This window comes from Apis cerana, linkage group LG8 (genome assembly GCF_029169275.1).
Source record: "Apis cerana isolate GH-2021 linkage group LG8, AcerK_1.0, whole genome shotgun sequence".
Lineage (NCBI taxonomy): Eukaryota > Metazoa > Arthropoda > Insecta > Hymenoptera > Apidae > Apis > Apis cerana.
Window position 1 is genome coordinate 10916700 of NC_083859.1, and position 22457 is coordinate 10939156.

Here is a 22457-nt window from a genome sequence, read left to right on the forward strand (position 1 = left end):
TGTAATTCTTTTTACGGGACGATTGCATTAGGAGGGGCAATAATAAGTTCTCTTATTGGATCGAAACAAATTTTTCGAACGGTATTCGAGGGTCGTTGATCCTCGTAAAAGAGAAAGAAAGAAAGAAAGAAAAAATAAAAAGTGAAAAAAAAATTTCACGATGACATTAGATAGGATCAAGACCTTTCCGATCGTTGGTAAATTGCCCTCTTGTCGAAAGGTCGCTTTGACACGAGATTACGTGACCGATAGAATCCGTCACGTCCATTTTTTTTTTTTTATTGGGTTAAAAGGCTTAGTAGAAGAAGAAAAATTCGAACGAGAAATTTCGCGGGATCGAGACTTCTTGGAAAAGAATCGAGCGAGTTGAGAAGTGAAAAAAAAAAAAAAAAATTGGTCGATCATTTCAACCGAGATTTCTATCGATCGCCGGAATTCTCAGAATAATAATCGAAGTGAGTAATCTCGATGATAATTTATTTCACGGAGATAAAAAAGAAAAAAATACATTATAATCGAAATTTATATAATAGAAAAATCTATTCTGGAAAAAAGAAAGAATTGTTGTTGATCGAAAAACGGCCTTTAAACATGATCCTGGAAAAATTACAATACAAGAAAAAAAGAGGAAGAAAGACGGAGAAAAAGTTTCAGTGTCAACCACAATTATTCTTTTTAATTCTTTCTCGTTCTGAATTCCGGGTCAATTTTAATTAATTAACGCTGCGCCGAAAACGCGAGGTTGGAAAAATGTTAAAACCTTGCAAAACAGGCTTTTGACTTAAAAAAAATAAAAAATAATAAAAAAAATGAATACATTCGCGAGGGGAAAACGTTGACGATGAGAATGAGGGAGGAGCGCGCGCGCGCGCGCGAGAGAGAGAGAGAGAGAAGGGAGAGGGCGGAAACTGAAAACCGTGATGGCAAAGTGGTTGCCGCGCGCGCTGCTAATTTGAAGTGAGTGTAGAGGGACGCGTGAAAAATAATTAAAGCCATGGGTGCAGCCTCAAACAGGAAGAGAAGGAGGAGAAGGAGGAGATGTTTCGGGATTAACGCGCGAAAATAAGCATTGAGTTGATTCTTTGTCAATTTTCTTCTCGAAGATAACAAGGGTTACACAACAAGGGAGGAAGAGGTCGATTCGAGACGAAGGGAAGTAAAAAGGATGTTCCTTTTGTTTTTTTCTTTTTTCGTGGAAAGATTGCGTATCATGCAATTAGTTGAAATAATAATTATAGGATAGAAATAATGGAAAAGGCGGTGAATGAGTTACAAACTTGAATTTTTAAGATGCGTTCATTATTTATAATAACGAAACGTATTCGAAATATTCTTTACTATCTTTATTATCTCTTAGTCTGACCATCTATTTACTTATACTACTTGTTTCCTTATATTCGATCAACAATGAACAACTGTCGTATGTTAAAAATCAGCTCCACAGTTGTAATCCGTGATTATTTATAATAAACGAAGTTTGTTCAATTGTAAAAGAAAATATATTATATTTTCCCGATCATTTATTTACTCGTACTACTTGTTTCCTTCGATCAACACAATGAATAACTTATCGTATCGTTAAAAATCGACTTCAGTTGTAATACATGATTATTTACAATAATGAAAGTTTATTCGATCGTAAAAGAAAATATACTATATTCGAGATATCTCTACTGCACTTTGGTCCGACCATCCATTTACTCGTACTACTTGTTTCCTTGCATTCGATTAACACGATCGCAATTAACAGCTGCCGTTAAAGATCAATTTCACGGTTACTTTGAAAAGATATTATATTATGAAAAAGATTGTAATATTTCATGGTGTGGAGAAAATTTACGTGTAAAGGCGTATAAAGCGGATAGTTGCGAAAATGAGCCGGAAAGAATGAGTGTAAGATAACAAGGCCAAAGCGTACGAGGCCAATGAAAATTCCGCACCGTTGCCGAATTTCCACGCTGCCAATTACAGGCCAGGTATCACCGTATCCCTTCCAAGAGGGTAACGCGCCAAGAGAGTCGAGGAAAGACAGAGAGAGAAAAGGAGAGAGAGAGGGCAGCACGATCGATGGTCGGTCAAGGGCCCGGATAAGAATCGCGTCTGGTAAATCGTGCTCTTAAGAGATGCAAATTTCGAAGTGTGGATCTTTGGCCAATCTTCGAAAAGAGGAAGTCAATATTAATTAGTAGTAATATTTTGAAATTTGAAGCTTTTTTTTTTAAATAGTAAAAAGAATTTTATAAAATACCTTTTCAAAATTATGTTCGAGCGTTTGTTTTCTTATTTACTCGTTTTCTCACGTATCAGACGAAATCTCTTCCCAACAAAATTGAGAATGGAAACGTTTCGGAAACATTTTTTCTGAATGAAAAAAAGGGATTGTAACCTTGAATCCCTATAAGAAAAATTCACTCATCGAGTTTAAAAATCCACACGCGAACGATAGTTTATATATATGGGCGATAGCGATAGAATCGAAACTAGCGATGGGTACGAGTTGCTCGTGAGATCAAACTATCCCCTTGTTATCCAATCCTTTTCCAAATATATAAATTTCCTAAATACATTACACATGGAAAACAAGGGAGGATATCAGAAAGAAACGTTCGATGAAGGCGAAAAACAAACTCATCGATCGTAAAATTAAAGGGGTTGAACTCGATCTTATCCCACGCGGCGTTCGTTCCAACGTGTGTTCGCCTCGAAGAAGAGGTCATCGGGACACATTTCTCCCATTTTCCACCGATTTGGATTTGGCCGACACAGGCTATTCTCGTAACCCGTAAAGGGCAATCGTAGAGACGACACCTTCAACACGAAGTTAGAAAATAATACCGGCAGCGTTTATATCTATACTTCTTCGAATTCTTGTTGAATTCACCCCTTAATCACCCTGGCTCAGCTGCAAGAAAAATAATTTTCGCTCGCTCGAGGAAAAACTTACTTTTCCTCGCCTCGGTGGAGGCGAAACGTTGATTTAAGGCTGGAAATTAAATAAGGAGAGGTAGGAGGAAATCTATTCGCTCGCGAGAAAAAAGCGATTAATCCTTTTTCTTTTTTTTTCAAAGCCAGTTCTTTTCGTCCCTGACCTTGCAAAATGATATCTCGACGAATCGATTTATAGATGAGCAATTGGTGCGATATTTGATCTCCGATATGGAGGAAAAGACGCCATTTTTAAAAATTTTTTATCTCATCGTTTGAACATTGCTCGTTAATTTATTTCACTGTTTGTAACGAAATGAAACTGGGCAAGCCCTATTTTCTTTTATCTTTTGCAAAATTAATACTCGAATCAAACTCGAATATTTCTTGAGAATATAATCTATGATATAATTTATAAATAAATCTCTTAATCTATCTCACATATTCTTATACAAATTTTTAATACAAATTCCTAACTCAAATAATGAACCGATCGCTTAAATTCTTGGAACAACAAGATCCGAGACAAACAAACGTTAACAATTCGAAAATATTTCTTATTACCCTCAAATTTACTTCAACTTCAAGCTTTTCGTTCGAATATTCAATTTTCCTTTCCTCCTTTTCATCCTACCCACGCGTCACAACCCCGACTTGGAATAATAATAAATATCTAGAAATCGATGGATAAATAAATATCGACGGATTGAAAAATATGGGAATCGTGGTCGAGAACGGAAATTCAGCCCGGGAACCGCTTCCGGGCGAAATTTAATTTCCACCGTTGGCCGCGCGCTCTCGCGCGTCGATCCAGGTCAAGTAAAAACAACATTGCGCCTGGTGTGCGCGCACGTTGAGGCGGAACGACGCGACGAGGCAACGTGTACACGTGTACGAACAAAGGAGGAGGAGAGGGGACGGGGAGGAGGGGGGCCGAAGACGCTTCCGATCGAGGAGAGGCCAATCGAGGCGTCGATCGATTAAACGACTCTGATAACGACGAAAGGGGGGGAGTTATCACAATGGAAGAGTGGCCGTGGGACAATGAGGGACGTTAACGAAGGAGAGCTCGATATTTTTTTTTTCTTCTCCAAGAGAGAATTCTAAGAGTAAGGAGAATTTGGTTCGTGAAGGGATTCTCTCGAAATAAAATCGAATTTATAATTGAATTTATTCTTTTTTAATTTGAAGCTATTGAATCGAAGGTAAGAAAAATTTAAGAGATTCCCCTCTCCCCCTTTTTTCCCCGTGAAACAATTTCTCTGGACGAGAATAAAGACAAGGAAATTTTTGGTCGGATGGTTTTTTTCGCAAAGGATCGAGGAAATTGGACTACGGAGGGGACCATCTTGAATTTCTGTGTTCGAACAGGTTCAAAAGGGATCCGATATCTTGCCGCTTTTAAAAGTTCTTTCAGAGGATGCCTCCTTCAAAAGGAGGATATAATCGATTCCGCTTCCTCTCTCCTTCTTTCTTTTCGTATAAAGCTACTCGATGATCCTCCTCCTCAGTCGTGTTCAAATTTACCAGTGTATATTATTATATTATTTAGTTCAAGGTTTATCATTGACCGAGCAAGAATTTCGAGAGGAAAAGAAAATTATTGAAATAATCTCGACGATACGAAAACAACAGATGGCAATGATTAAAAAAGTATTTCTGTTTCAAATATGAATTATCCAATAATGAAGGAAGCATCGTGTGGATAAAAAATTTTATATTACATATTGAACTCTATTCCTGGAAGCTATCGAGGCTCGAGGCTCGTACAAGATTGGAGAATTCTAAAATTATATATTTGAGAACAACTTTTACGAAACCTATTTTGTTCGTTGATACTTCATTGTGGGATTAATATTTATTTTCAAACATGAAATACTACCGGATTATATTTTTAATTATTTCCGTTAAGTGCGATTTTGCATAAATAAATACGTTTGGTGAACGTAATGAGAAAAACGATTATAAATCTGTAATAAAGACGTTACATTTAGACGCAACAAGCTGTTCAACAGTAGAGAACTGTATATATATGTATCTCGGATAACTTTTGTCGAATCACAATGCACAGAAATTCTATCTCGAGTGAAACGAGACAATTACAAAGCAGAGTTCGAAAGAAAATAATTTGAATCATTCTTTCTACAAAATAATAATTTATCAACAATTTCTCTCGTTTAATAATGTTATATAAAACAATTTTGAATCTCATTCGAGTTCCAAGTTTGAAATAAACTTGCAACTTTAATTTATTTTTCAAAAAAAATTATCGTTAAACTGTGATCTATTTCATCTCATCTATTTCGAGATGATCTTTGTTCGACGAGCTTTCCCATTAGTAGTCATTGTTTGCCGAGTAATGAAGGTGTAATGGTTGCTGGGCCTCCTCTGTGTTTCCATATTCACAAACAGAAACGTCTAAATCGAAAGCAAAACAGGTAGGGCGGCGTTAGTGTTTACGCCTGGGGGCACAGCGACCGCTCTCGCTGTGAGAAAAGAACACGCCCACGTCCCACCGACGCGACGGTCCGTTGCGGATTTATCTCTGTATACAAAGTGGACGATTCTCGTCGAAATTGGACGATTCGTTGAATATGAAACGAGTGAGAAATGTCGAGAAAGGATGAACGAAGATGGATGGTGGAGCATTGCTCCATAGTTGTAAGAAAGAAAAATTCTTACGAGATCGAGAGGAATTGTACAAATTAGTATGTCTTTTCTTTTATTTTTGTCGCGAATGATAGATTTAGATTGGTGAGAAGAAAGATTGTGAACGAAATTTGTATTTGTTTTTCGTATATAATTTCGTTATAGATTTTATAGGTTATATACTATGAATGTCTTTTCTTGCAATTTGTATTATTTTAAAAAAATTCATTATTTCTAAGAACACCAAAAAATTCTTATGTAATTCTTGTATGTAGTTAATTATGTTCGCCATATCTCGCGTTTCGAACCTGGTTTAAAAATGCAGTTTAAAGAATCGATTAGATGAGTTGTATCTTTAATAATAAATTAATTTGCTCTTTGTGAGCAATTTTCTTATTTCATTGTCTCATTTATTCAAAATGGACGAAATTAAACACGATTTTAGACTTCATCTATTATACCAACCGATTTATTTCGTAATGTACACATCAAAGATTTTATCGGATCGTGATTCCGTTTACTTTATCTTCAACGAACGTTCAACGAACAAATTGACTCGAATATTTCGTCTAATTTACATTTAATTCATTCACGTGGATAATTAATCTTCTTTAAAGTAAAAGTAAAAATAAAAGAAAAAGAAAATTTTGTACCACGGATTTATAATTTTGAATTTGAATTAATAGAAGAACAAAATAAGAAAATATATCATGGAAAAATTTAAAAAGAGACGATTCGAAGTGCGGATTGAACTGCGTTACAAACGAACCGACACGAAATATCGCGACGATGCGCGACAATTGCCGAACATTGCCGAATCGTAACAGCTGATTGAGATATATCGTAATTCGTAAATGCGTCACGAACGAATCGACACGAAATATCGCGACGATACGCGACATTCGCCGAACATTACCGAGTTCCTAACAGCTGATTGAAATAATATTATATCCCCACAATTCTTTGTGCGAGGGATATGAGAAATAGCTTATGAAGTTTTATAAACGAAGATATTACATGGGATAAAATAAGAAATTAGTATTTAGTAAGAAATTAATAAGAAATACACGACGATGTTTATGTAAAATCATTTACATTTAGAAAATTAGAATTCAAAAATATATTTAAATTCCGATAAAATAATTGTGAGATAAACAAATTTTGTTGATTTGAAAGTTTTAAATTTAAGAAAAAATTGATAAATTTTCGTGATCCACGTTTAAGTTAGATCCCCCTCCCCCTATGGAAAATAAATAAACGATTGATAAAACTGGTGGAACAAATAAAAATAAAATTGATGACGACAATGTTTCCGCGATGATCTGCTACTGTGTCACGTCATCTGCGACCACAATTGGAGCGTGGAATATCACTCCAGGATCCGGTAATTTGCTCTTGGACGGGAAGTAACATAAATTTTTGAGGATCTCAGCACATAAAAGGGTCATTTCGCGTTATAGACTGACCACGTTCGTGACTATTATATCGAAAGAAACCTGAATTAAAACTCCATCCTCCCGGAAATATGATATTATCAAATGGCTTTTCTATATCAGAAAGAGATAATGTATAAATTAAATTTTTTATTCTAACTCTATCTCTTTCTACTTGTTCTCTTCAGCGTCATTAGATGAATTGTCAGAAGAATGTTTCCTCGAACAGTCATTGCGATAATTACGGAAATCATGATTCGATAAGATTCTTGATACTTTCAGAAAAATCAATTTTCTGCGTTTATATTCTGCGTGACAACCGAGACAAGAATTAGTAAAATTAAAATAAAATGAAATTTAGAATATACGAGAGAAAAGATTAAAATTCGCAGCTCCAATTTTCGAGAGGATCGAATTTAAAAATTTGTGGAGTATACATGTCCAATCGTTTCAGGCTCGATGGCTCTTATTTGAAATTTGATTTTCTCAAATATAAAGTCTCAAACGAAAAAAAAAAAGATTTTATTTTTTTTTCGATTTATTTTATAACACGATTTTCTGTCTACTAACTCTATCTGTATCCGCATATATGAGTGCACATGGACAAATTTTCAATTTTCAATTCCCCTCTCTACTCAAAATAATATTCTTCGTTTTTATCCCAATATATAGAATCATTACTTTATAATTTTGAGAATCAAATGAAATTAAAACAAATAATTATAGTTCTCGATTGGTATTTTTATCAAAGAAAAAAAAATAAGAAACGAATTCACAGAAGTAATAATTCTTTTTTTCTTTTTGCAAAGGAACACAAAGTTATAAATATACATAAAACAAAATTTGTCGAATCTTGATTTCATCATTTTTCTTCACTTTCGAACAAATTTCATGCGTAGAGAATAAAAAAAGAAGAGAGGCCGATTCGAACCGGTTGGAATTCAGATTCGATTCGCAGAGAGGAATCCTGTTTACAAAAATCATGATGTTTGCTGACTCGCTTCCTATCGATCCGAGTATGCCCCAAATGATAAGTTTACTTTGGCCAATAAAACGTGTTTTCCAACCTAAAAATCCCTCGAGAGTTACCGTGCAAGTAGGATGAAAGTAGTATTCGAATTGTTATCGAAAATTTTGAATTAGAAGATAAAGCAGCAGAGATAACGATATGAAAAGATTAAAATAAAGGACACCGGTGTATATGCACGAAGAATATCTCAGGCTAAAGCTTTAATCTTGCTAACAACCATAAACCACATGCAGCTCGTGCAGTGACACGGAATATAGAACTGTTAACCAAGGTATTATCCGATCAGAGGCGACATCTATGCGATGGAGAAATTCCTATTAGATCGAGAGACAAAGGAGCAAGATAGAACCACCACGTGACCGGTTCATTACACGACTGACGTATTTTCTAAAGAACACTCGATAACTTTGATCAACTCGTTGGTGTAAATTTTTCCATTTTTAAAAAGAAGTAAATTTTTTCTTTTTTTTTTTTTTTTTTTTTTTTAGGGATCATTTGTATACAGTTCGCTAAAATTTACTGTTATTACTCGTGTGTACGAAGTTGGATAAAGTTCGACAATTTACATTTCCACCGACCTGAATATCCAGCAAATATAAATCCAACTGGACAACACGGGAATTAAGTTTCCAACTATTTTTTTGAGTAGGTGTAACACAGATGCCTCAAGAAATGTTTGTGTTTTATGCATCACTAAACGTAAACACCGAATATTCGTCTATTAACGATATTCAGTGGCCTGTAATATTTAAAAAAGAAAACACAGAAATTTCGGCCATTCGAGTCTGCACAAACTTGGCTGTTTTTTGTCATTTTTCCCTTCCTTTAAAATATTCGTAATATATATAATTTACTACTGTAATTTACCTTATTTCTATACTCTTTCAAAATAAGTTTAACTCTGTAATTTTTTAATTGTAATATATTTCAGAATATAACCAGTGATTGCCTCGCAGTAATTAAGTGAAATCTGTTGACAGGAATTCAGGATTCCGGTTAACGATTAATTAGTCTTAAAGCGGCGAAGCTTCTAGCAGTTGGTTAACTAAGCGTTTAGAATTCGGTCGAATTAGTGGTTTGATTAAATTTCAGATAAACATCTCGGAAGGAGAAGATTATTAATCCTGCGTCAAATTGTTCTAAATAATTGTTTCAAATGAAGTAAATAAATAAATAAATAAATATATACATATAGCGTGTTTCTTCGTTCAAATATTTTCTTTATTCAAATAAATAGAAATAAATAATGAAATGTTCTATCCAATGTTCAAATCAGTCGCTGTTCGTCAAATGGAAACACCACGCTATATTCGAGCGAAGCAAACTTTGGATAAACGAAACAGAGTGGGAATCGGATACTCTTGTAGACTCGTAGCTCGACAGTGTAAAAAGTTTGAACTAAGTTGATCACGTTCTATCATAGTTTCGATAAACTGTCTTATGCGCAGAGAATGTATTGTCAACTCTTTTGCGGTTCCGCTTGAACGGGAAATTTTTCATACTAAGCCGGAGAAATTACGACGGAGAGTCTTTGACATGTCGCGGTAAAAGTATGCGCGGCAAGTGGCGAAAAGTATTTTTTAAAAAGGTCAGAGGTCGGAAGGAAAACTCGACGCGTAAAAATAATTGATCCACCACACAATGAGTGCATCAAAGAAACTCATTGTTGCAGCAAAATGGAACGAGATTCTCCCTTCCCTCGTTATTAGATTTCATCAAGAGCAATTTTCTACAATCTCTTTTTCCGTGCAATAAAGTCTTCATATTGTAAGTAGCCCTCGTTTCAAAATATCTTACTGCATCCACCATTCTTTCGTATCGTATAACATCTCGTATCAACAGTAGTAACAGAGCCATCTGCGGCGCCTGGAAGAAATAACCTCTCGTCCCATAAACGGTCGAAATAAAAGAAATATCTCGCTACGAGGTAAATTTTCGAAGAAGAATCGCTTTTCGTTCTTAGCTTCTATATTTTCTTTTTTTATTTTTATTTTATTTCCAATAACCCGAGATAATTATTATATATCCTCTAAATAGAATCAGTAAATATTGCGATTTCACGTGAATTCATATATTTGATCGTAATAATTAGTAATGGTGATAACATATAATCACATTTAATACACGATAATACGTAATTTGTTGGTATTATCGCAGAGAAGAATGACAGAGAAAAATATATAATGCAATACATTTGTATATCAACAGTACGTTTAAACAAATCCGATGATTTAACGTTAACACAAGGATAATCTAAATTCTGAACGTTAGTGATATAAAGCGCCCCCTGTATTTATGGAAGATACCTAATACCTCGTTGTGGAAACACGGCTTTGGTTTCAGCACAATGTCATCCCCTCCCTCTTCCGCAATGAGAGATCGTACATCGAATCGGTGATACCGTCGCCAAATACTAATTCCGCTAATGCAGAAATCCAATTACGCGGAACAAACTGCGTGCATGAGATGGAGTTACTGTGTTCGTTATACGCGAATATGCGATCGCGAACGGCGCGACTTTCAAAAGCGTTAATCACAGCGTTTGTACGGTTAATTTAACCTCAAATACCGGTTAAATTTATCAAAGTTTCTTTCGTGAATTATGAACGTTTTTCGAAAAACTAACACCGATTCACCCTTCCCATTAATGGAGCTCCATTAACTCGATTCGAATTTTTTCAAATTTCTCCTCATGTTACATCAATTTTCTATCATCCCTCTACATTAATGAACATACTTATAACCGAGTTAAAACTTTTCAAAATTTCTCTCGTCGCTCGCGTTAATTGGCTATTATCATCATCATATAAAATTCAGATAAAATCATCAGATAAAATTTCTAATCTGATTTAGAGTTAAGTTAGATTTATTCATAATAATGTATTTATTAATTTTCTATTGAAAAAGTTTTTTTTTATATATTTCTCCTATGTAAAATAATACATCTGTGTTAATTTAAAAAGAAGATGTATAAAATGATATTTTTTCTAATTTAAAAAAAAAAATTAAATTTTACGGAATTTTTTTTTCTACATCGAAAAATCATGAATACAAATACAATAAAAGTAAATTAAAGGTTCTAAACCGATTTTTGATAGTTTTAGTTAACGAGAAATCGGGGATATTTATGATCTGTTGTCAGCACCATTCGTACGAAGAGGGCGGTAGTAGAACATACACAAAACAACGTAACAATTGAAAAGAATAAGTGACATGAATAACAGTGGATACGATACACTGCTACCTTTTGAATAAACTAAACAATGAAATCTGATACTGTGCGATAGAAACAAGCTAGTATGGACAACAATTCACGGACACAATTGTGGAAATAAATTAAATATTCATGCCGAGGAACAACTGAAAACATAACCTACTATATAAAACACAGATTCATAAATAGATGCTCGTTCGTATCAACTGTCAAACCAAATCATTTATTACAAAAATATATCATTATGATTAATATTTCTTAATTGAAATTTCTTCATTCATCGATATTTCTTTTCTTTCTAAAAATATTTATTCGGGGAAAAAAAGATGTGATAAATTAGCAATAAGTCGTAATGATAAAGAAATTTCTATAATCATTTCATCATGTTATAACTGAACCAATGAATAAAATAAAATGAAACGATTTAAGATATAGAAATATAAATATCATTGGTAGATGGATTTAGGAAATTTATAAAATCTGAACCATTCGTCTCGATTTTTCTTTTTCTTTTTTTTTTTTTTTTAGACAGAAAATTTAGCTTGGAACATGGCCAAGAGATCGCTATCGTGCGGAACACCGATTAAACCGAATTTCTCGTTTCGTCCAATTTTTACTCCACCCTGAAAAAATTTCTCCAAATTTAAATACCCGTTTAATTTTTTAATTATAATTACTCTAATTATAAGGAACTCCTTAGACGCTGCAAGTTTTAATTTTCCTCATCGATCTTCTTAAAAGTAATTCCATTCCGCTTGAGACAGGGGTTTAGCGAATGAAATGGCTAAGAAGATACATGACTTTGCACCTATTAGAAAGATATTTGATACTTTCTTCTTTTTTTTTTGTTTTAGGCAAAAAAAAAATATTTTTTAAAATGTTCGAATTATTATAATCTTAGGTTTTTTTTTTACTTCAAGCAAATATTTGCCTTGAATTTTATAATACGAAACTTTTATTACTTTTCTCAAATATGAAATCTTCAAGCAATATATAATTTACGTTTCTTTTTTTTTTCTACGAGCAAAATTTAAAATCTCCATTCCTTTCACGAGTGTACATACTCTATCTACGTAGCCAAATCTTTTTGAAATTGAAATCTGATTCAAGCCACTTGTGAGCCACTAGCAAACGAGTAAAAAAAAAAAAACGTGTATATTAGTCTCGTAATAAACTTTATAATTTTAACATAATTCTTTCTCTCTTCTATAAATTATAATTACATATTATCGTATGAATTTTATCTTGATAAAGGCGAATAATACCACATTTCACGAGTGAGGCGAATTTAGATTAGGTTGATTGATTGGAAAACTTATCTAATGATAAATCGAAGTTGTGCACTGGAAAGGCAGCGGTTTACTCGGCCACGAGGAAAAGGTGGAGAAGGTTTAGGAAGGCAGATGGAGAATTAATTTGAGTGGCATTCCGCTATAAAATTAGAAAATTTTACTCTCACGGATTTACATTTGTTACTTTTTCTTTATTGTAACGATATTTTATCCTTTTATTTTAGTTTTAAAATTTATTTAAATCTCTCTCAAATTTTCACTCTGACAATTACGAGCCATTAAAATTAAAAATCGAATTCGAGGATCAAAGAGTTTAAAATTGGGATAAATGTATGAAAAATAATTGTTGAAATTTTAAATCCTCTTTTTAAACGTGTATTTACAAAATACGCGTATATAGGCACAGGACTATCTATAATTGATCAATATTTCAATAGTTGAGAAATATTCTGTAAATTTTTGAATTTTAAATTTCAATTTTATAATTTTTTTTTTTTTTTGGTTAAATTAAATAATTCAACCAAAGTTAAATATTTACTTCGTATTAGAAATTCACACAATGTAATGATTTTTCACACGTTTCACATCGTTCCAGGCGATAAAAGTCGAAAAGTATGAAAAGTAGAAAGTTTCTACTTTTTTTTTCTTTTTACTGCCATATTCGATTCGCAAAACTTTGCAAAACTATGTTAAAATTAATTTTAATGGCCATCCATGATGTATACGTAACAATATTATTAATAATAATATTTTTAATTTTATTTAAGTTTAATTTTTTTATTCATTTCAATCTTTGAGCGGTCCATGCAGTATGTCTTTTTTCATTTTATTATAATTTTCAGTTTTATCGTTTTTATCGTTATTTGTTGAATTATCACTTTTTTTATTCGGCCCATATCCATCGAATAATTTATAGAATAGAATTGTCGAGGATATATTTTGTAACAAACCATAATTTCTTTTTTTTAATAAGCATTTTTTTTTCAATATTCATTTCGAAGAAGAACGAAAAAAACATTTTTATTTATTTATCAATTCTTTTTCTATTTTATTTCAACTTCTATCATATATTTTATTCCTCTATATATTTATATATTTTTTATATATCGATTACTACGCATTTCCTTTTTCATTTTATTCAGTCATATATTTATATTATAATATACATTTTTAAGATAACAATAAATTACAATTGAAAAACAGTTTTATCGTTTACGTATTAAAAATTAAAATCTCCCCTATATATCGAAAACCTGGAAAAAAAATAGTCCTTAATTAGTTTCTCCTCACCATCAATGTCGAGATCACTGTGTCCGATGATTCCGAAATTGGTGGCGTCTCGATGAATCGAAAGGAGAGGGCGTGGCAGGGAAGCGAAGCTTCATTGTCTATTTTGACGAGGGAACCGGCGGTAGTGGAGCTATTTAAAATTTTAAAGAGCAACCAACTCTTTCGCCGTGCAAGTACCATTTTAAGCTTCCGCTTTACTTTCCACGGAATTCCTCTCCCCCTCCCTCCTTCTCCTTTCTTTCGCGAACCGAAAACCGTTACGCTACCCTTCGAGAATTTTTCCTCTGAATTTCTCTGAAATTTCTTCCTTTTTTCTTTTTTTTTTTTTCTTTCCTTCTCAAAGAACAGGGAAATCTTGCGAAGAATCGACGAGGCTTTTTTCGCTGAGCTGGACAATGAAGATACACAGGCCCTTGTTTATCTTTTTTTTTTTTATTAGGGTTTTATGTCGCATCAACAACATCTAGGAATTATTAGCGACATCGTAGAGTAAGTAGGAAGTGAATACATTACTTAATTTATCGATTTAATGTTCTTTAAAAAGTCAAATAAATTTTGAACCTTCTTGTCTTTTAGGTTATTTTTGACTGTGATTTTTAATTTCTTACGAAAAAATTTATATTCGATTCAGTGGAGATGTTTAATATTATAGCATCACGCTCCTCACATTGAGGTTATTTATCTTGTTTTATCGTTTTCTCTCAAGGCACGACCAGAGAGAAATCGTCCCTTTTCTGAAAAAGGGAAATTCGTCGCTCTGACAAATATTAGTTAATTGTAAGAAAATAATTCGTTAAAATTATTGAGATATTTTAAAATTTACTTATCTTCTCTTTTTGAGACATGTGTCTTTTATAGCAATAATTCTTCTTTCGAATATAATGAACGATAAATTACATTTGTATATTTTAAAAATTATTCGTAATCAAAGATGAATTATTCTAGAAAATCAAGATATATCCTTTAGAATACGATTTATTGATTAACCGCGTGATTTGTCTTGTTCTCTTGTTATTTTTGTCGTTGATCGTGTTTATTTTACCCACGAATATACGATTCCTTTTTTTTTTTTTTTTTAATTAAAATCAACCACGGAATGATTTATCGAGTTTTTTCTACCACTGTCCTTGTGACTTATCGACATGAACATTGACGTAAGTACGCACGCCTGACTCTGACACGGTGTGAATGACGGTGAGATACTGGTAGGAGATCCGACAACCGACGAGAATTCTAGATTGGAAATTACACAGGCTTTATATCGGATTGGTCGGAAAGTAGTTTCGTTTTTACACACGAGCGTCGCTAGTCGAACATTTATCCAGTCAACTTCACTCTAAACCGTGCTGTTCAGAAAGTAATTTCGTTTTTTCACGCGATAGTCACTAGTCGAACGTTTATTCAACCAACTTCATTCTAAACCGCGTTGTTATTATATTTCGAGAGTTGGCATCTCGTGGTTTATAAGAAAAAGATTCGTTCGATTTTGTGTTCGAGTGTGATTTTCGCGCGTGATAAACAAAGATGCGAGGCCGAAAGGAGCATTTTCGGCATATTTTACTTTTTTATTATCGAAAAGATAAGAATGCTGTTCAGATAAGAAAAAAGTTACGTGAAGACTATGGAGAAGGTGTACATAACGGTAAGCTGGTGAAACTTTTCAAAATTTCGTTCCGACAATTTCGACGTTAAAGACGCGCCACTTTATGGAAAATCGGTCGAAGTTGACGAAGACAAAACAAAGACATTGATTGAAGCAAATACCGACGAATAACAATTATACGACTAGATGTTTCACTGTCGTGAAAAAGAAACGAAATTACTTTCCATATAACTCGAAAAAAATATTAAAGAACGCGAAAAAAGATTGTTCGAATCCGCAAAAATTGGTGAAATTTACTTAAACTTAAATTTTTCAATCGTCGTTATCGTATTCTCATTAATCGAAATCTCTTTTATCTCTTTGAATAAAAGAAAATTGATACGATGATATGTAAATTTTACATATCAGCTTTCTTGAAAGGGGAATTATTTATATCTCGAGACAGACACGATGACAGTTTGTTATTTAAAGTTGTTTCGAAGCGTGGCGTTCGACAATTTTATTGTCCAACGTCAAACCTTGGGATTTTTCCTCGAGAAGCCTCTCCTCTCGGATCGAAAATTCGCGAATTCAATTTATCCTCACGTAAACGAAATCGATGCACGCGAGTTTTTTTTTTATCATCTACGTATCTATAAAAACTGCAAAAATATTTCGAGGCGGAATATTTTCATGGGTGGGGATGAAAGCGTATCGAGGATTCGTAAAAAGATATATCGAAGGTGGAAAATCCGCGTGTTCTCGCTGCATTTTTGTTTTATGCATGAAGACATAGGCGAGCGCCTCGGATGACACGAGTTTCGCGTTGAAAGCCGTCAACGACTCGAAGAGAATCGAAAAGTTTTCGCGAATTTTCCATACTCTGTCGATAAACAATTTTCTTTTCCTTAATATTTTTGGATTCTAAAAATTATTGATAACAGTTAATTTATAGTACATTTAAGAAGAATTCTTCCATCGAAAAATCTATCGAAATTTATTACGAACGAATTCATGCTTCACGTATAAAAAAATTTTTATTTCGCATTTTCTCGATCCACAAAATACCGAACGTATCGTATATATGGAAAAAAAGAACGGTGTGAACAATAACAAAGCACGTAAAGCGAAACGGGTAAAGAAATAAAATCGAGGTTGGATGAGTAAAAAGAAAAAAAAATGAAGATCGATATGGAACGAATATGGAGGTAGAAATGGACGCAGATGCACGCGTGTTAATCGACGATGTTAAGAGATCGAATCGATCCCTCGAATATTCGAGTTAAAATATTATCCTCATCATCCTCGAGGATCTTACCAGTGGCCAGAAACGTTTCACCAATTTTTGAAGTGAGAATCATCGACGAGAAAAACCTGAGAACTGCTGAAAGCTATTTTGACATATATTATACGAAATTCAGAATCCAGATTCACATACTCAAAGGTATTACTAAAATTGGAACTAAAATTCTACTTTTCTCTAAATGGAGAAGCCTCTACAGTTGGATATTTAATCTAAACTAGAACAATTAACAAGTTGTGAATTTGGAGTCGAATTTTCGAGATTAATTTCATCTATTATATATTTAAATTAAGTAGTATTTAATATAAATATTTCCCTGGAAATTTTGAATTCCTCCCCAAAGGCGCGAGGACAAAGTAATAAAAGTTTTCGAAAACTTTTGGTTAATAGAGGGTTCGCGATATATACAAGTTTCGAGCAGCTGCGGTTGACGAATTTTCACTGTAAATCTGATACGGGTACCCAACGGTTCACGGATCTATTATATGCGTAAGAACATGAACTAACTTATTTACGTGCAGGCAATTAGCCATTAACTTTTAATTGAAACTAGAATTAAAAATATCGAACAAAATTACTTGTTTAAGTGCTACGAATAACAATTCGTTCCTAGCTATTATGATTAATCTAGTTTTATAGCCTCGTAATAAATTATTTACGATTATTATTGCGATAATTTTATTATTAAATTTTATCCATGTATGACGTGCGCTAAATATACGCACCAAAAAAGTTTTAAACCAAACATATTCTCCCGGAATGTATAAATAAAGAGATTTCATTTCGACAAAAACACGTGTCGCAAGAAAGAAAGGTTATCCAATAATCAGAAATGAATTTTAATATCTCGATTCTCGAGCAAGGAATACAAAATTTAATTTTGAACGTGCTGTTTACTCGTTGAGAAATGGACGATGGTACAAGCAACGTGAAAGAACTTTGTATTAACATTGCCAAATTTTAGAATAAACGACACGGTCAACCGCGACTTGTAAACTCTACTTAACCTATATTTCGCTCGGCATATTTTCACGTTGTCCTCTTATATCTCCTCTGGGTTATAAATTCGTCAATTAACTGTTTTCTGAGAAGCGAACGATACGATGTTATCGAACGAATTTAGAATATTGTTCCTGTATAAGTTTAAGCTTAAACGTCAGCTGAAGCGTATCGAAATATTAGATTAGCTTTCGAGAAAGATTCTATCGACGAGAGAACCGTTCGATGGTTGCTTTCAAAAATTCAGATCTGGAAACGAGAATCTTGAAAAAGTGCCCCGAGGTAGACCGAAATCCATATCGAACGAAGATAAGTCGAAAGGCGAAATGGAAACTGATCCACGAACGAACATCCGCGGAATTGGACGCGTCTCCAACGAAACGGTTTTCACACATATGGATGCGCACGGGTGAAGCAAAAACAATTGGGAAAGTAGATGGCGCGTCATTCGACGGAGGATCGAAAGCTGCTGCGTTTGGAAATGCGCTCGTCGCACATAGTTTTGTTTTTGAACGAAATCGTAATTCGTGGTGAAGAACGGTATATCGCACGATAATCGTACGCGATCTGGACAACGATTGAAATGAAAATCTTAAACGAGTGTCGAAAGTATCGTTACGGCCGAAAAAAGTCACGGCGACTGGACGGCGGCCCGTAAAGATTTGTTGTTCTTTTCCTATCGCCGAGAAATCGATCGAGAAACAACTCGCATTGGCCGATAAACGTGGACTGTTTTTGTGCATCGCAAACCACTCTACCAAAAATTAGTCGAATCGAAACACGAAATCTTAACCCATTTATCAAACTCGCCGGGCATTTCGCCGAATGTTTTTAAATAAAATAAAATATTGGACACCCGAGAAGGTGGAATCGCAGCATTCGAAGAATTTCTTCGCGCTGAAATCATGAAGTTTAAATATATCAAAAATATATTGTAACAATTTCACGATCTAATAATTGTAAAAAAAATCGAAGATTATTTAACCTTTTCGATATGCATTAATATATTTCGGAAAATCAATATTTTTCTTCCTTTTATCGAGATTAAAATAATTATACAAAATTCGAACGATTTTTCAAAAATGGTATACGAAGAAATAATATCTTGAATTTTAATTTATTCAAACGAGAGAGAGAATCTGTAATGGAACGATTCAACGAGAAATTTGATGAAAATAAGATTGAAAACATTTTAAGCAACTTCCAAGTCATACAGTTTCCCTTTCTCTTTATAATCCTCATCAAAAGACTTGGCCAAAGTGTTCAAAGAGAACAATAATTTACAACGCGATTCGAAAGACTCACGTTACGAAATATAAATAATTATTCCATGTTTATTTCGATATAAAATTCACGGAAAATATCTTTATCATTTTTTTTCTCGTTTATACTCTACGCTTGTCAATCGAAGTTATATTAATTATATTTGAAAATAGAGATAAAAAATTTCGAAAGCGAGAAAAAAAATATATGTTTTTAAAATGTCAAATTTCATACGCGGCACGAGTTTAACTTTTTGACAAGCGACGAGAAACGCGACGAAGACCAAGTAACTTAACTACTAACAACCACAACTCGTCAACCAACAAACTACGGTCGAACTCCATCCACAAATCGTATTACGCAAACGTCACATGTTTATACCAGATGCGTAGCACGACGTTCAAGCCCAAACGTATTCAGCGTGTCTCAGAATCCCTTGAGCTGTTTAAATACACACACACACACATATATATATATTATACATAACTTTGTTTAAAGTTTAAATTATCCATCGTGTCAAATTCTTTAGTTCAATGGAAATTTATCATGAATATGCAGGTAAATCGATTTGAGAAAGAAGAGCACAAATTTTCGAAGAAGAAAATTAAGCAATTTTTCGTAGGAAGCGTATAACTTAACCTAACTTTATTGCAAGTATTAATTTGCAAGATTTCTCGAATTGTAAATTGCGTTTCTCCTCAGCCTCTTGTCTATCGCTATTAAAGGAATAGATTGATCTCTAAGATCTGATCTCTCCCTTATCGAATTTCCTAAATGATTTATCACCTTCGAATAAAATAACTTTTACTTCCAACGAGAATTTCAAACGATCTTAATTATTACATTCACTTTATTTTCGAAATTGTTTTAAAAAGAATAATTTTCTAAGAGTTACATACGATTAGAGATGAAATAAATAATAAGCGATAAGTAACGTAGTTATTCCGTTGCAAACATTTTCGTCGATTTAACATTGTGATTTTCGAAATATCCATATAATTTATTTGGTTACAAAGTTTGGTTAACAAGTCAATGTCTCTTATAAGACATTGGAACTCGAGTGAAAGACGAATATCGAGTCGTCGAACACGTGAATTTCCCGCAGAGTAGGGGCAGACGAAGTTTAAAGGTTAAACCGATGAATATGTAACGCGAGGCAAGCGCCACCACCGTGAAACTTTACGTGTTACAGTCTTTGAATACATTGGACCGTTGCCGTGTTAGTCGCCGTGACGAATCTGGTTAAAAATCTGGTTTAACTTTGGCCAGGAATTAATTACATACGGTTAGTACAAGATTTCAATCTCGTTTAAAATCTATCGGCAGATAAACTACAAAACGTTAAAAAAAAAGAAAGAAAAGATAGAAAGGATATTGTTTCCGAGAAAGTTATAAATTATTAGAACGACAAGATATACGTTCGAGGACACGCTTATCGCGCTCGCTCTCTAATTATTCTGTTTATGCTTCCGAATCCCGCATTGTATATCCCGCAACCACATCGCGCATCAGCCCGCGTTTGCTCGATCATCGCCCACGTGAACCAAGTTTAATTACTTTTGTAATTGATACCCGTATAATATGAATATTATATACGCAAATAAATTATTTTGTTTCTCGTAATCTCGAAATAAATCTTATTATCACGATGAAATTACCGGATATATTACGAGTCTTTTGCCACGTAACAAATTTTTCTTTCGAAAATAAATATATTATACATATTTATTTCTTATATTTTCTTTTTCAAAAACAAAAATGAACCGAAATATTCCCAAATATTTCACGCGTCACGATAATCAATAGAAATGTAGGAAATTGAGAATTAATTTCTAATCCCTTAACTGATTTGCCGAATGAAAATTTTCTGGAGAAAGATGATTTTTAAAAAAAGGGGAGGGACGAAAATGGTCCCCCAACATCGGTTAAATCGAATGGAATAAGTAGCGAAGGGATGATGGAGATGAAAATCTGTCGAAACAGGTCGAATTGATGGCAATGATAGGCGCCAATCTAAGATTTGGGATCGGCGCATCGGGTAACGCGTCGTCAAACGCGACCAAGGTGTTCCAGTGTCATCCAGGGGGCGCTACAGAGGCCAGCCTCATCTTCGGCCTCGGCGCTCTGGGCATGGGAGCGAACTTCCTGCTGATGGCCCTGATCCTGGCCAAGCGACAGTTGCGAAGGTAATTCCGACGATAATAAAGAAACTTTTACAAAAACAGCCATTGGGATATATCTTGCTGGAGAATATGTTCAGATGCGATACATTTACGTAGAAAATGTAAGAATTAAACATTTGTCGGAAACATTTATTGATTCGTGAAATTCGTTCGGTTGAGAAAATCGAAATTTAATGTAGCTCGATATTGCTTTGTAGTTTGTCTGACGTGTAAAGGAAATCGGTTAGTGAAAAAGAAAGAGTGTTGAGAATCGATTCTTGTACATCGAAGTACAAGTGAGACATTAGCAAGATACATCATAATCATTGCAATAACGATTAGAGGTGTATTTCATCTACTTTTATTGCATTAGAAATAATTTTCCCCTTTTCCAAAAATTATGATCGTACGAGTGAAATCATATTCAAGATATTGGCAAGGTATATCACAATCGTTATAATAATATATTGCAAAATGAACAGTGTGCATCTATCAAACTTCTTTCCAAAAATTATGATATACATCGTTGTAAACAAAGAAAATGAATAGTGTGCATTATCTCATTATCCAATTTCTATTGCATTAAAAATAATTTTTCCCTTTTCAAAAATTTATGATCATTGTAATCATTGTAAACGTTACAAAGAAAATGAACAATGTGCACCACTTCATTATCCAACTTTTATTACATTAAAAATAATAGAAGAAATTGTATTGCGTATACTTTTATTGCGTTAAAAATAATTTTTCCAAAAATTATGATTGTATGATTATAAAGATGTCTCGTGTATTAAATTATCAAATTAGAAATAATTTTTTCAATGATTATAATAACGATTCTAACAATTCTACAATAGAGATATCTGATATATTTCATGTACTTTTATTAAATTAAAATTAATTTTTCCAATGGTTGAGCATAAAAGATATAACACAATAATAACAATAACGATTCTAATCTACAATAGAGATATCTGATGTATTTTATATACTTCTGTTAAATTAGAATTAATTTTTCCAATGATTGAGCATACAAGATGCATCACAATCACAACAATAATAATTCTGCCTTACAATAGAGATGTCTCATGTATTTCTATTAAAAATAATTTTTCCAAAAACTATGATTGAGCGATTACAGAGATGTCTCATGTATTTCATGTATTTCTATTAAATTAGAATTAATTTTTCCAATGATTGAGCATCCAAGATGCATCACAATCACAACAATAATAATTCTGCCTTACAATAGAGATGTCTCATGTATTTCTATTAAAAATAATTTTTCCAAAAACTATGATTGAGCGATTATAGA

At 33.4% G+C, this 22457-nt stretch overlaps 2 protein-coding genes across 9 annotated transcripts in view; one reads left to right on the plus strand and one right to left on the minus strand.

Annotated features, from left to right (window-relative positions):
- Positions 1-22457, minus strand: part of LOC108001525 (midasin) — a 101545-nt gene that overhangs the window by 53498 nt on the left and 25590 nt on the right. The gene's annotated exons all lie outside the window — the stretch shown is intronic.
- Positions 1-22457, plus strand: part of LOC114578003 (uncharacterized) — a 47288-nt gene that overhangs the window by 12816 nt on the left and 12015 nt on the right. For 3 of the 8 annotated variants that reach the window (XM_062078904.1, XM_062078906.1, XM_062078905.1), the window contains exon 2: positions 20964-21166. In XM_062078904.1, coding sequence (XP_061934888.1) covers positions 20973-21166 — 194 coding nt within the window. In that variant the 5' untranslated portion in view covers positions 20964-20972. Of the gene's footprint in view, positions 1-14763; positions 15476-19987; positions 20266-20963; positions 21167-22457 lie in introns of those variants that run through there. The other 5 variants (XM_062078909.1, XM_062078903.1, XM_062078910.1 and 2 more) reach the window with 3 other exon arrangements.